Raw genomic sequence first — 15,263 nt, 5'->3', positions numbered from 1 at the left:
TGGCCAACACCAAGTCCAACAAGGCATCCCCCCCGGTGGGGCTGTGCACCTCCTGGGTTAGATGAAGGTCCTGGACTCTCTCCAAGAACCTGCGTGAGCGCTCGGACCTGGCCGACTGCTCTTCCCAGCAGATGTCTGGGAAATTCAAGTCCCCCATGACTACCACATCCCTAGCTTTTACTACCTCGGTGAGCTGACCCAAGAATTCCTGGTCAAGCTCCTCTGCTTGGGTAGGGGGTCTACAGTAGACTCCCACCAATAGGTCCCTTTCCCCTCTTCTGCCTAGACATAATACACAGTGGAACAGTGCCTCTCAGAGGAACAGCAGACGCTTTCAACAACACTGACCTCCGTCTATTTAGCAATATGAAAACACTCATATCGCTGCGATTCAAGGCAGCTCCTGCCACTCCAAGTTTTTTGGGTTACTCTGCATCGCACAGGACTAAACCAAAGGCAGCAAAACCCACAAGTGCCATTCTCTAAACTCCCATTCAGTGCCTAACGACTGGGGGCTCTACATGCCTGCCACTAGGCATGTGCACATCTCCACAAGTCCTGTGCTGAGCTGCTCAGCACCCACACACCCCAGCAGGATTCATGGATTAGGCATTCCTCCACCCACCTCATCTTTGGGGCCATATACTTCTGCCAGATCAGCCTCACACACAACCCACGCAGGAGGTGGTGACTACAGGCACTTACTGCTAAGAACAGCGGGTAGAGCATCCCCATCTCTGCACTCCTTCAGAGACACCTTTCCTCCCTCCCCACACCACCGGGGACAGCCGTCCAGTGGTTAGAGCATCACACAGAGGACCAAGGTTCAAACCCCTTCCTGCTGCCTGATTTGGAACTGAGGCTCGAACCAACATCCCTCCCAAGAGAGTACCCCAATCATCGGGTATAGGCTATTCTGCAGTAAAACTCTGCTGTTGAAGATCTGCCACTTTTATAAAATATCCATTGGAGCAGGGACTGAAATCCACGTCTCCCCAGGTAAGCACCAGAGTCTCAACTCTCACCACATGGCTGTTTTGTGTAAGGAAGTCATCTGCCTTCAGCCCCCAACTGAGAGGCCACGGCTGTTAATCTGAAACAGCGGGAAATACCCAGCTCCCTAACAAGGGTGGAGTTTCGGCCTGGCCCAACCCTCTACTTAACATCTCCTACCTGACTGCTGTAGACAGCTCCTTGCTCAGTTTGCTGGTTTTCAAGAATGCCAGTCTTGAGCATCCAGTTCCTTGTGCACATTTATGCAGGGTGCGGAGTTATTTCTGGGCTATGGATTCCACACCGGGTGCCTATGACGGAGGTCTTGCAGCACCGAACCTAATTCCTCTTTGTGGCTTTAGTTTTCGGGCCTCTATAAAGTAGGCAAAGGCCTATGTCAAATGACAGCAATAGTTTTGAAGATGTTGCTACAGCTCTGGAAACTGCACAAGACAAAAAAAAAAATCAACAGCACAAGGATAACCTGCAGCCTTAGACAGCATGCAGAAGTATGTGTGAGAAAAACTGAGGCAGACAAATTATATTTAAGATCTGTTGATATCTTCTCTTCCTAAATATAGTTACTTATCTTTGGGCTAATGCTTCCCTAAGCCTTCTCTAGATTGGCACCGTCTACCTCACTGAAAGCCAACATTTCTGGCAGCTTTGTTGGTTATAGCCGTGTCTACGGACATAGGAAGGCAAGTTTCTTTGGGTAAATGTGGTATTTTTTATTAGACCAACTAAATAGTTGGAAAAAACTTTTCCGGCAGGCAGGTCACAAATTAGCTCCACACCTTCCAAGTACCACTTTGATCTCCTTCCTCTGCCCAATCTGTTGCTCTTCTTTCTGTTCCCTGCCTGACCTCCTCCTCCACTTTCTGCTTCCTGCCTTATTGGCTACTGTGCTGCCTGTCCCCTCCCCAGTCTGCCAGGTGCCACAGTCAGATGCTGTCTATGCCACTTGTACCATAGGTTGGCCACCCCTAGTTTAGCCCCTTTTCTGCCTGAGGAAGCAGGCATGGGAAAAAGATAGTGGGAGTAAAGGATAAAAGGGCTAGATCAGTGGTGCTCAACCAGCCCCCAGGCCAGATTTGGCCTGCAAGGCTATATCATCCAGCCCACGGGTCCAGAACGTCAAGTGGTGGAGACAGGACAGCATTAATTTTCTGCTCCCCTGCCACCAAATTTCCAGACTCAGCCAGATCTGGTGCGCAAGAGCAAGCCAGTACACTGGATCATGCCTACAGACCAACCCTTTGCTCCAACTCTATGCTGGATCAAGCTTGTGAATCAATCCCACGTGCAGGAAGAAGTCTGAGAATCACTTGGCTACATCATACTCTCTTGAAAACCCCCAGATGGGAAAATGGTGGGATTTCTTTGAGAATAATTACCATCTCCCTTTCCCCACCATGTGAGAGCCCCTATGGCAATTTTTGGCATTGAAGGGGAATAACAAAGCAGAGTTGAGGAGAAGGGAGGGGCTGGTCTCTGCTGAACCCCCACGCAGCAATCTGGAGGGACTTGCTTGCGCAAGGTAAGAATGGTGAGGTGGATCTCTCTAAACAACTTTCAGTGCAAAGTTTGAAGAAGGTACCAGAGAGGATCACCAATACCCTTGGTGCTCTGCTGGTATGAGGGATGTGGGTATAATTCAAAATCTCCAAGAGTCAAAATTAAAGCCCTCCCATCCTCAGACATATTTTCATCATTTCCAGCCTGCGTGGAAACACTTTTGCCCTGGAGGCATCCAAAGAATGCAAAACAAACAAGCCAAGAGCTAACATCTTCAAAGGTGCCGAAGTGATGTGGGATCCTATATGTATCTGAAAGCTAGCGGAGCTTTGAGCCTAAGTAACTTTGCAAAATAGTCCGGGTGGGCTTCAGAAGTCATTTACATTAAAACACGTCCTGGACTTTTCAAAAGGAGATGTTTTGTAATTACATTAGCAACAAAAAGTATGATATACAATGCACTGCCCTTTTCATTCTGGGGAATTAATCTAGAAGCAGGTGAACTACACTCCATAACTTCTCGCTACACTCTTGGTAGGTTAACTGCTACACCTCAAGTTTGTTCACGCGTAAAAACAGGGACTACTTATAAGATCTGGCTTTAATTCTGATTTTACACAAGTCCTCCAAGCACACTTGTACACGCAAGTATTTGTTCTGCTACATTTCAAGCCGCCCCTTTTGACAAGACCATCTGCCTTTCTTTTGCATTTGGGACAGTGTCAGACAACACTTCTGAGGATTTTATACGCACCACACTATGTACTTGCTCACTGTTGTACAGCTCTCATTTGAAAAGCACTATGTATGTGCATGCATATATATGCTGCTTGTTGCACCAACTTTTCTGAACCCAGGCAGTTTAGAAGTCCCAGAATCCTATAAGAAGACAACAGCAACAGCTCCTGGTTTGGTACAAATTGGGTTTTAATGCATCCAGTTGCTTTGTGTACAATAAAGTTTTATATAAAGAAAACACTGTTACTTCAGCAACAAGAGCACGCGCACAGGAGCACTCCTAGACCTAGCGCCTCAAGAATTCCAGAATTTTTTTCAAGAAGTTACTGTGAAGGCTATTGTTATATATGTTATGGTCCTGACCGGGATCAGTTCCCACCATGTACAGCTCTCCAGCATGGATATCCTGAAAGTTGGCCCTAAAGTTACTGGGATTAAACCCAACCCACACAGTGTACCGATAGTCAACCGTCCGCATGGAATACCCCATTATTTTTATGTCCTTTAGCCTTGGTTTATCAGAGTTCCACTGAGGGGTGTCTGCAGGTCGTGGATACTGGCAGAAAGCAATGGGCTCTTCCTGGTCATCTTGGTAATAGTAAGAGTCATCGCCACCACAGTCACCCTTCTCTTCCATGGAAGCAAAATAGTGAACAATGCTTTCCCCCTCAGAACAGAGGGCAACATCAAAGGAAGTCTCAGGGCACAAAGCGGGAATCAGCAGGCCTGCAAGTTCAGCAAGCGTTGGGAAAAGAGACACTAGCTCAACTAGTTTTTTGGTTCGCCCTAAAAACAAAAACATCAGAAGGACAACGTTAGAGAATCATATGGGCCAAAAAGATACGGGCAGAACATCTTAGAAGCGTATCCTGATAAGCTGCTCCACTCTCTCAATTTTACTTTTGCATTTGATTCACAGGATGACAAGGCTGGAGCTATTTCAATTAATGCAGATAATTCAGAGGAACTACGTCCACATAGCTGTCTGTATCATACAGCTTCAGGAAGACAGTAGGTTTTGATCCTTCTGTTCCTCAAATGCTCCACGCCTTCGAGATTTGATCATTCACTCCTTTGAGAAAGAACAAAGCAACTGTGATGTCAACTGCTTCACTGCACTGAACTGAACAAATTTTGCTTTTGTTGCCATCACACTAGGTATCAGCACAACTGCAAGAAGAATGGCAGTCACCACTGCTGCAGAACCAACACAGGCCATTATAAGAGGTAGGTGTTTAACAGGACACCTGACCTAAACAATACAAAAAGAAGCTCCAGTCATACTGATGCAGATCCTTAGCCATTTCCACCAAAGCAGATCTGAGGCCAAGACTGGTGTTCACAATTTAATTTTATATCGGCATTAGCTGCAAGCACCACTGCCACCAAGACAGACCTCAAAGCACTATCTAAAGCCAAACAGAAGATGGAAGAGTCATTGCAGTTTGACTCTCATCTGCAGTGCAAGCACATTCACACCAACAATTTCCCCTGCTCTCTGGTTCCTAGACTTGCCAGCAGAGCCAGATGTGTTTTTTGCAACATAAACCAATATCTGATGCACCCTGCTGTGCACAGGAGACAGCATGAACAGTGCTGATGCCTGGGGACTAACATCTATATTAGATTTTCTTAGTCACTGAAGACTAAGCTGAGAACATAGGTAATGCCTGTCTCTAGCACTGCAAGCTAAAAAAAACTGTAAGGAACCCTCCAACTCCTGAATATCAGCACCTGGGCTTAGCCATACTTCAGTAAGAGGTAGCCTCTAGCAGGGCTGCTCCTAAGAAGCCTCAAGCCTCCTGATCCTATCAATCAATGGCAAGTGTGATCTTTCAATTAAGATCACAGCAATGCAGAGCTTGAAGTGGCCCCTGGAGAACGTTTACTCCAAGCCCCTGCACTAAGGAAGGTTGAAGGATGCCTAGACCATGTCTGTCAAGCCCGTTTTCTAAAAATCTCCAGTTTAGGCAATTCCTCTACATCCCTAGGTTAGGCTGTCCAGAAAGCACCTTGGTTCTACAATGGATGGAATTGAAACCCAGGTCACCTATGTGAGAAGCAAGGATTCTACCACTAAATAACCAACACTCATGTTATGGGATTACAGTGGCCAAGGTTATACAAATGTTAAAAATTTACCTTGAGGTATCAAGTTTGAAACATGAGTGAAGGGATCAAGATAAGGGAACTGTCTCCCTCCAGGGTTAGCAAAGGAAGATGTCTTTCCTGGTACATAAAACATCAATGGCACCTGGGTAGCAACATCAAAGTTGCTGTATTTCGCCCATTCACCATGTTCGCCAAGAGACCATCCTAGACAGCAGAAAAAAGATTGAATGCAGATGACATCTTAGTGATTATTTCCTTTAACAATCAGTTAAGCAGCCAGATTTACCCACAGTGCTTGAGGTCACTAGTAAATTGTTAAGTTAAAATTAACTATTAAATACTGATGTTGTTATGGATAAATGCAGATGTCTCTAAACTACAAATGCTCTTCCTTTCCTTACTCCCCCCAGCCCCCAAGTAGAATCAAGAAGTGGGCATTCAAGTGTCAAACAAAGCACAGTGCAGGAATTCGGGTACATCAGCTTGCATACACAAGTCTCCAGATTGCTCCTTTTAAGCGTTACACTGCTAGCCACTTTGGAAGTCCAGCACATAGGAGCAGACTTGATTCATCGAGTCTTGTGTCTTGCATATCAGCATCCCTGCACTTAAAAATGCTGTCAGGTGCACCTGAACTAAAGCTAGTCGAACAAGCTTTACTGCAAGCACCCTTGCCATTGTTCTGAAGTGCGCAGATGCTGATACATGAGATATGGTAACGCTAAATAGAGAGGTTTTCGGAGCTGCTCCAATTAAAGCGCCTCCCTCCCACCCCCACATCACATGTAAAAGTGCCCATTAATTCCAAATACATGCATTTACATAGGGGTTTAATACCCCCTTTAGCAATTCACTGAGATTAACTGTCTCAAATATCTCTAAACAAGCCCTTCCCATGCCAGTTAAGTGAGGTATGATGCTCTCCTATAGGAAGGCCCCTTGGACCATCGTGCTTGTTATTATAGAAGCCAGAGGCAGGTTTCAGTGAAACCATACTGGGTCAGGTCAGTGGTCCATCTAGCTCAGTAGCCAAAGCAGATGCTATAGAGGGAGAGCATAAGGAGGGTGTATCTAGAGTGATCTATCCCCTGCTCATTACTCTCTCTGGCATCTACCATCCTTGGTTTAAAGACGTCAGAGGACTCTTCTGTTTAAAAGCTATTAATAGACCTACCATCCATGAATGTGTCTAGTCCCTTTTTTTGAATCTGGCTCTATCGGCCTCAAGCAAACTGCAAATGGTTAAACATTTCTCTCCCTATGCCTCCAAGGTATTTTTCCTCACTAACACAAAATAAAGTGACACCCATAGGACCACCAGCTACTGTGGGCCGGACCCCTGCAACATGGATTGCAGCCACATTGCTGAAACGCTGGCTTCAACATTTTGTAGGCAACCACCACCAGCATAGGAGTTTCTCCTTTCTCCATTCCTGGAGCCTGTCAGCAGGGCTCCAAGTTACGCAAGTGTGGAAGTGACTCATGTCAGACTGCGCAGCTCAGAAAAAAGGAGTTTGCACTTTGCTCAAGGAACACTTGATTACTTACCATGATCAGCAGTAAATACCACAATCGTGTTCCTAGAGAGCTTAAGATCATCCAGAGCGTTCAACAGCAAGCCAACCTGCATATCTAGATAGGAAACTGCTGCAAAATAGCTCTGACGTATCAGCCGCTGCAAGTTATATGAGACAAGGAAAAGCAGGTCATTTCAACTGCAGTGGCACCCCTTGGGTCTGTCCCAATCAAAAAGGTGTGCAGCCTTTTCAGAGGAAAGGTTTATTGTCAAGCATCTGCCCATAATCCAGGCTCCAAACTGAATGGAGCCACCTAGAAATGGCTCAGCATGCTAGCGGGAGCTCTGCAGAAGTCCAATAGCAGTTTTGCCAGAAGGTACCCTACACCTGGTCCTAAAAGAGGTAGGGCTGATGACAAAAGACAGAACAGTTTGCTGACATGAGGTGTCTATATTTTTTGTTAGGTACTGAATGCACGTCCACTGTGTTTCACAGCCCAAACCATGATACTAGCAGGAAGAAAAAATAACAGGCCACACATTGTCCAGCACCCAGAAGTGATGGCATCTGACAGATTTCATGATTTTGTTCTAGCTGAGGCTGGCCTAGAAGTCTTGTGGTGGCAGCACAAGCTAGTCAGGAAATGCATACAGACCGCCAAGGGTACTGTGTGCTGAAAGCATCCAAAAACTTTAAGAACTGCCTAGTGCTACTTTGTGTGTAATCTCCCAAGTGAAGCGCAATTTCAGTGAGATGCATCAGCTGCTTACCTGAAAATCTTCTGGAATTGGCCCATAAGGGAAGCTTATGTTTAATGCCTGTACATCCTCCCTTTCCCTGATGTCTGTCCAAGGGTTATATGCCACAGGTGGTAATTCTTCAGGCACCCATGGGTCTGGGGCTAAAGTGATATTTTCCAGGGGATACAACTTGAGAAATTCCTTCACAAAGCAAAGCAAACATACAAAAAAAAATGAAGGAGAATGGCACCTTGAACACCACAGTTGATTGTTAAAGGTACAGCCTGTAATGTAGTAACAACACTCGCAGTATTATGGCATTTTTCCTGCGATTTCTATAACCAAATGGACCACCTCCAGTTTGCTTGTATAGCACCCTGGGTGTAGAGGACTCACTCCCTAAAAACGTTATTGTTACTTGTATTACTAGAGCAGGTAGGAGTGAGCTATGATCCAGGACCCCAAGCTTTATTTTCACTTCAGGGTCACTTAAAATGAAAACCAAGAGTTATGCCCTTTTTGGCTTCTCCAGACCTAACGCGCGCATGCACACACACACACACACACACACACCCCCCCCAACAAAAAAATCCCTGAATTTTTTCCCCTAGAAGTAGTGGTCCATTTTTGCCTTAGTTGATTTACTTTAATCCTGAAGTCTTTCTATTCCTGCTTTTCTTTGAAGACTCCAGGTGCCCATAGAACTGGTAGGATTACAGGTGATATTGTGAAAACGAAACCCAATTAGTAGAGAATAGTAGTTTTTATTTAAGCTGTTTTAAACTTTATCACTACTATCCTTGCAACTCAGAATGCCTGAGACAGCTCTAAGAAAGCCACACTTTTGTTGAAAGAGTCATTAAAGGATGAAAAAAAGCTCAGAATCAACGCGAGACAAGAGAGCCATCCCTCTGCCTCCAAGACCTTCTTCACATTATGCATCATGATACAGCTGCCACTTCACCTCCCCACATCTCCATCAGGTTTATTACTGATGAAGACAACCTGCTTAGTGTAAAGCTACCCAGGAGTAAAGATTTTAACATGCACTAATGTATTTCATGTTAAAGTCTGAGGATATGATGTTGTACTAAGCTCTTTGATATAGCACAGATTACGCTATGCAAAATCAAATTGTAAAACAGAGCCTTCTGCCATAGCTAATGAAGCCAAATTTTCTCAAAATACTAGGGTCCAATTCCTCTCCATCTGAGATCAGTAGAAATTTTGACATAGGGAAGGAAGATCAGGGTCTTAGTCAAAAGGCTCTCAATCTGCCCATCTCAAATCAGGCTCACTGCACAATACCGTTCAGCGGATACTCATTGACTGCAGGTAGTTAAACCAAACCCTTCATCTGGCACTTTAAAATGTTCTGTATTTTGACTCTAGTTACTGGTAGTGGTAGCAGCTCTCAGCTTCACAGTAAAAGGATGTTTTTCACATCACTTTACAGTAACAGTATAACCATGATATTTGTAGCAGTTTTTAAAGCTGATGAATTCATATTTAAAATCCCATCCCCCACAAATCCCAGTGACCCTGTTTAATCCAAGCATTCTTACTTGAGGATATCTCAATGGGATGTGTGGTTTGTGATAACCAACAGCCAGGAAAAATTTTTGTTTCTTTCTTTTCATGACATTCAATAAGCGAATCGCCTCTTCAGTGCTCTGGATATCAGGCAAGGTGCCCTCAGGCACTTCTGCCACATCCACAGGGCAAACTAAGTTGGCATGAAGCTCTCCATCTTTCCCTTTGCAAGTCTGGAAAAAGAAGAATGATTTAAACTACTTTATTTTTACACAGGTCATAGAAGATCAATTCATTTCTGATTCTACTCACAGCGTAAACTGCAAATTGAATTCAATTAGCAGTTTGTAATAGAAATATAAAAGTTTTGCCTTGTTCTAGGTGAGCTGATCAAGACCACTTAGAAAAACAGGCAACTCTTCTCCCCACTGAGAACCAGAATTTCATCTCTAGAGTGGGTCTGAAAATGGAGTATAGTCATATGCACAAACACACCATGTCTAGGACAAACAGGTGCTCTGGCCTATTGGTGAAATGTTGTTATTTTTTTGGCCCATTTGCTCCCTCCAAGCCCAAGAACTCCTAGAGAGGCACACTGGAAGCAACTGCATGACTTGCTAGTGTCTGGACAAGTACTAGTACTGATTACAATAAGGGGCTCAGAAGAGAAAGCAGGCTTGGCAGGGTCTTTTGCACATACACTAGAAGCAAGTGGCAGCAGCAAGTCCCGAATGCCCTTCAAGCCAATATTTTAGCAAAATAAATTGCAGAATAGAACAGAAAAGGGATGGATGTTACCAAATGGTTACTGCAAATACTACCATGTTGGACATATTTACAAAATATTATACTGATTTTTTTGTTCCACACTTAACAGAACTGTAACATCCTCAGAAGTTGAATGAGATGGAACATTCTGATACTGAGCTGATCTAAATTTGATTATCATGGTTACATTGGGTTTCAGCCTTTCAATTTTGTGCCAGCTGACTGAGGAAGCAAAAGGGTCTAATATCCAGACACCAAAGTTAGTTTTACACTATGAGCCAGAATTTGAACACAAACATATCCATGACCATCTCTGCCCCGCAAGCAGCATAAATAAAACCCACCACGCATCAAGTGACTTCTGCCTTTGCACAGTTCTGAAATCAAGACACTTTAGGATTTGTATTCAGTAGAATAGTCTCAAACCATCTGATCACATGTTTTACCACCTAGAGAACTGGTTAAGGAAACTGCAGGATCCAGCAGTGGTAGTTTTGAGAGAAAGGATTCCATAGTCAACAAAAATTAAGAACACCACTCTGATAAGAATTCAGGACTCTCAGAAATCCCACAAGTTCAAATATTTGCAAGATTAATTATAGTAACTTTCCTTTAATCAAAAAAATCCTTTCAGGAGGGAGTCAACAAGAAGCAAGTTGGAGCAATGATTTTCCTTTCCACAGCTCTGATCCACTACATTATGTTCTTAATGAATCTGACTCACATTAGCAAGAGTGTGTATTGCTAAAAAAAGTCCACAAAACACAACTTAATTATAGACATAATGCAGTGAAACTGCCCATTTACCTTAGTGTTTTCATATTTTTCAGTAGAGGGATGAAAAGGGGGGATGGACCAACTGTACGGATAATCATCATTATAATTGGATGAAATCCCTAGAAACAGAGAAGTATAGGCAAAGCATCAGAAATGTCCCTGTACACCACTCAAGCAAGAGACACAGGTGCTTGAACTGTTTTGCTAAAAAAACCCATGCGCTTCCATTAAAATTGCCAATTTATGGGACTAAGAGAGTGAGCATTCAAAAATTAAAGGGTCAAACTATCCAATTTAGGTAATAATCTTTAAATATGCCTCACTACAGGGAAAGAGAAACTCAGGAATTTTAAGCAGAACTATGAACAACAGCAGTCAACATACATATACATATACATAATTAAATGAACTAACACCAGGATCTGAATTAAAATGCCAAATCAAACACCGTTTTGTGGTAGAGTGCAAACAGTGTCACAAACAATTTTGTATTTCTACTGCATTATCTTCTACTCCTTAGTATCCTTTAGTCAACTGTTTTCCTTGGTAGCTTGAGGACTTTACTGAAACACACAATGCTCCTTCATCCAACAGCTGACTTCAGACTAAAGCATACAGACAGTCCACGATATGATGTGAAGCACGTATAACTCTGTCCCTAAATATACAGTTCATGTGCTGTTATACACTGAATGTGTATTAAAAATTATTACAGAACACACTGTACCAGGATGGAAAACTTTTCCTACAGACATGGTTGTGTAGCCATTCTCCTTAAAATACTGGGGTAATGTGGAATAGTTTCCTGCATGCACTCTCCAATAAGAGTAGAAGTCATAAAGCCTGGTGGTGTCAGGTCTGCGCCCAGTAAGAAAGGACACTCTGCTCGGAGCACATACAGCTTGCTAGAAAGCGGGAGAGACAGAGAGAGAGAAGGTGAATCAATGCTTATTACAAAGCTGAGCACATCTGCAGCGTATCTGAAGTGCAATCAAGCCACTTTGGTGTGATTAGACAAAATATTCAGGGACTGGTAGAATCAGACTGAAAATGCTTAACATTGCTCCTAGGTGAGAAGCCTGGGAACATTACTTTGCCTATCACTTAGACATTTCTGCTCTCCAATGGCGAGCAATGCATACTTTTTGCTTGATCTCAAACTAACAGAATCCTGAAAAGAAGCCAGAGCTTTGGTTGAGCAGCTAATAATGCAAACTGTGTGATGTTAAACAAATGCAGTTCTTTTGAAAACTGACAATATGCAGTTGCAGAGTTAGACACCGGTGGCAAATGGGTTCAGCTGGCATAACCATCAAATCAAGCTGATCTGGGTACAAAGGACACATTAATGGAGGAGTCCAAAGACCTGACCAGTTCTGTCTCATTTTTCAGAGTCTCATTTAGTTCCATTTAAATGCCCAAATTACCCAGTCAACACTGGGTTTCTGACCTCCTGGAGAAGTCAGGACAGGGAATGCAGCCATTGGGCATCTATACCCACACTCCAGGGTGGGGGGGCACTTTAAATAAAGTGGCCCAAAGCATCCACGGCATCATGTGTATTCAGCATCCTGCACTTCAAAATGGCAGTGGGGGCACTTTAACGAAAGCTCGTTCAACAAGCTTTCCAGTGCCCCCACTGCCATTTTGAAATGTGGGTACGCTCAATACACGCAAGACATGGACGCTGCTGGAGCACATTAATTAGCACACTCCAGCAGGCTCGCAGAAGTCTCAATTATAATCTACATAATTGACTGGACCCAATGATCTACAAGGTTCCTTCCAGCCCCTAACAATCTATGAATCTATGAATAATCTATGATTCATTGAACTTGCTTTGATGCGTGCTAATTAGTATGTATTGGAGAGCAAAGGTCCATCATGTGTATAGGTGCCCAAAGTGCTAAAGAATAATCCCAGTACAAAGGAAGCACTAGACTTCAAAATACTCAAGAATAACAGCTGCAAGCCATGTTGTCCTCTGCAAAAAGTGCACTGGACAATGAAACAGATTTACAAGGACAGGAAAGGACTTTGCTCATAAGAAAAATGAAAAAAATATAAAAACAAGATAAGCTTTTACAAAAATATTTTTGTAGTGGAAAGCAGAGAACTATTGCTGGACGCAATGGCTTTTAACAGCATATCATTGCTGATAATGAAATGGTCTAGGTAATATTACATTATCCTGAGCACTGCTGAATTAATTGCAATTTCAGCAGGACCCATCCTCATTCCTGTCCTTATCCTAGCAAAAAAAACCCATGTGCTATATGGTTCATCCCAGCTACCCTTTCAGTCCTCAAAGAACTTTAAAATGTCATAAGTGGCTGTTATTTCAATATTTCCCCCTCCGTTTTCCATAATCAAATCAGGAAATATTTTCCACAGATATTTTTTTTTTTTTACTTCAATTACGTACTTGTGCATAAGCATTTTGGAACACAACGCTCCGAGAGGCAAGCTGATCGATGTTTGGAGATTTTACAAGGTTGTCTCCATAGCAGCCTAAAGTGGGACGCAGATCATCCACCACTATGAAGAGGACATTCTTGCCACCTACAAGGAAAAGAGAATTACCAGGCATTAATCTAAGCACTGATAAATAAAAGCTAAGGGGAGACTGGAACTTCTCTATATAGACTATGAATGGGCTAAAACAGAACAAAACAGGAGTCTCCAACATCTTTGGATGATAACTTTTTTTTTTTTGGTGTTAAATCCTTTGAAGACCTAAGAATTCCCAGGCTCCAGTTGCAGTCTAGCCACAACCCCAACAGAGATAATAAATAGGTATGTTTTAGGCAACTGAAAGCACCTTTATCAAAAGGCTCCTGGAAATAACCTATAAAACAAAAAAAGTGGAAGCGCTCAAGTGTTAAATAAGAGCAGAGACAATCCAGTTTCACCAGCAAACAGAGATGTGGGTTTTCCAGAAAACTTTGAATGGGAAAATTTGCTGGAAAATTTTCCAGTGCCCTAAATAGAGCGTGATCTGATTTAACATGTTTATTCAACTTATATTTAGTAAACCAAACTAAAAAAGTACTCCCATGTTATTTTTATGTCCCAAAGCCACAAGTATTGGAACTGAAAGATTTGATTACGAAAAAAAATAAATACAGCACACATAACGTGGTTTAAATGTTATATTCAAACAAATTCAAAGCTTTATGTAGAAATTATTTTTACTGCAATACTTGTAAAAATGTAAAGACAATACACAATACCAAGTACGTCCCTTACATTATTTAAGGGGAAAAAAAATCCGAAGGCACTGAAAACTGTTGACACCAATTTTAGCACACCCAAAGGCCTGGGCACAATATACCATTCTTTGGTTTTGATTTGACCTGCACAGCCAATTAGGTGAATTCTAACTTGATTTTTGGTTTGGATTATTATGGGATTGTATTTACCCTCCTGTTTACAAACCAATAAAACATAGATGTACTCTCTCACACACTTCCTAGGGATAATCACCTGAAAAACTTCCATCACAACTTTGAAACTGCCAAACTTGCCTAATATTGTGTTGGCATCCATTCACAATTACTATTGTACCCCTTTTCTCTTCCCACCCCCAACAGCCTGTGTCTCACCCACTGACTCCTCAATTTATATCTTCACTGACTGCCTGTCCTGCATGCAGACCAGACCAGCCTCTGGCTTCTTTACTATTCCTTTCATCCAGGAAGAGCACACACCAACTGCAGAGGGTTTTTAAACCCAAAAGCTTGCTAAAACATTTTTTTTTCCAACTATTTAAGTTGGTCTAATAAAAGATTCATGCAAAGAATCTTGCCCTACTATATATAGCATCGGCACCCCTTGCCGACCACTATCATACTGGCACCCCTTCCCAATCACTATAGCATTGGCACCCCTTCCTGACCACTGTCATATCAGCACCCCTTCCCCATCACTATCATGCTGGCACCCTTCCCCGATCACTATACTACCATTACTAATGAACGTCACGAAACAATGAACTTTTAGAAACGGAAAACTCCCCATGGAAAAACACCGTGCCGGAAAAGTTTCCACTCTGGAAAACAGCGCACAGAAAATGTTGTACCCCACCTCTCTGCCAGCACAGCTTGGGTACCGCCCCCGCTATCTAACCCCACCCACAAGGCAGATTTAAAACTACAAAACAAGGCATTAAAAAACAAGAATTAGAAAACAAGAATAAAAAAACTAAGCATTCGAAAAGCAGCATTAGGAAACAAGGCATTTAAAATTTAAAACATCCTTTTTTTAGGCGGGGGGAGGGGGAGGAACAACTAGCTAAACCGATTTGAATGGCCAAAGGCAGCCTCCCTGCAGGCCCCAACTTTGCATCAAGTATTTGAATGCCGGCCGGCCGTCCAGGGCTGGGAGGCCGCCGGTCCCTGGATGCAGCGGCCCGGGCGCCGGAACCATTCGCGGTGCGGGTGCGGGCTCCGCTGCGCTCCCCGCCCCCGCGCGGGTTCCCGGGCTGCAGACACGGAAGGCCCTGCCCGGCCCGGCCCCGCCCGGCCCCAAAAGAAGGCCAGAGCCGCGCCCAGCCCCTCGCCCGCGA

At 43.5% G+C, this 15,263-nt stretch overlaps 1 protein-coding gene across 2 annotated transcripts in view; it reads right to left on the bottom strand.

The window, feature by feature from the left end:
* Nucleotides 1-3,094: 3,094 nt before the first annotated feature.
* The window catches only part of IDS (iduronate 2-sulfatase), a 12,650-nt gene continuing 481 nt past the window's right edge, over nucleotides 3,095-15,263 (bottom strand). The window contains exons 2-9 of one of the 2 annotated variants that reach the window (XM_019521655.1): nucleotides 13,122-13,258; nucleotides 11,424-11,601; nucleotides 10,727-10,815; nucleotides 9,184-9,384; nucleotides 7,649-7,819; nucleotides 6,910-7,036; nucleotides 5,392-5,565; nucleotides 3,095-4,035 (exon numbers count right to left, since the gene is read on the bottom strand). In XM_019521655.1, the coding sequence (XP_019377200.1) occupies nucleotides 3,536-4,035; nucleotides 5,392-5,565; nucleotides 6,910-7,036; nucleotides 7,649-7,819; nucleotides 9,184-9,384; nucleotides 10,727-10,815; nucleotides 11,424-11,601; nucleotides 13,122-13,258 (1,577 nt within the window). In that variant the 3' untranslated portion in view covers nucleotides 3,095-3,535. Of the gene's footprint in view, nucleotides 4,036-5,391; nucleotides 5,566-6,909; nucleotides 7,037-7,648; nucleotides 7,820-9,183; nucleotides 9,385-10,726; nucleotides 10,816-11,423; nucleotides 11,602-13,121; nucleotides 13,856-15,263 lie in introns of those variants that run through there. The other variant, XM_019521654.1, reaches the window with a different exon arrangement.

The sequence above is a fragment of the Gavialis gangeticus genome, unplaced genomic scaffold (assembly GCF_001723915.1).
Source record: "Gavialis gangeticus isolate Ggan-Ray unplaced genomic scaffold, GavGan_comp1, whole genome shotgun sequence".
Classification (NCBI taxonomy): domain Eukaryota; kingdom Metazoa; phylum Chordata; order Crocodylia; family Gavialidae; genus Gavialis; species Gavialis gangeticus.
Note: the sequence above shows the minus strand (reverse complement) of the source record. Positions and strands in the feature narration are given on the sequence as shown.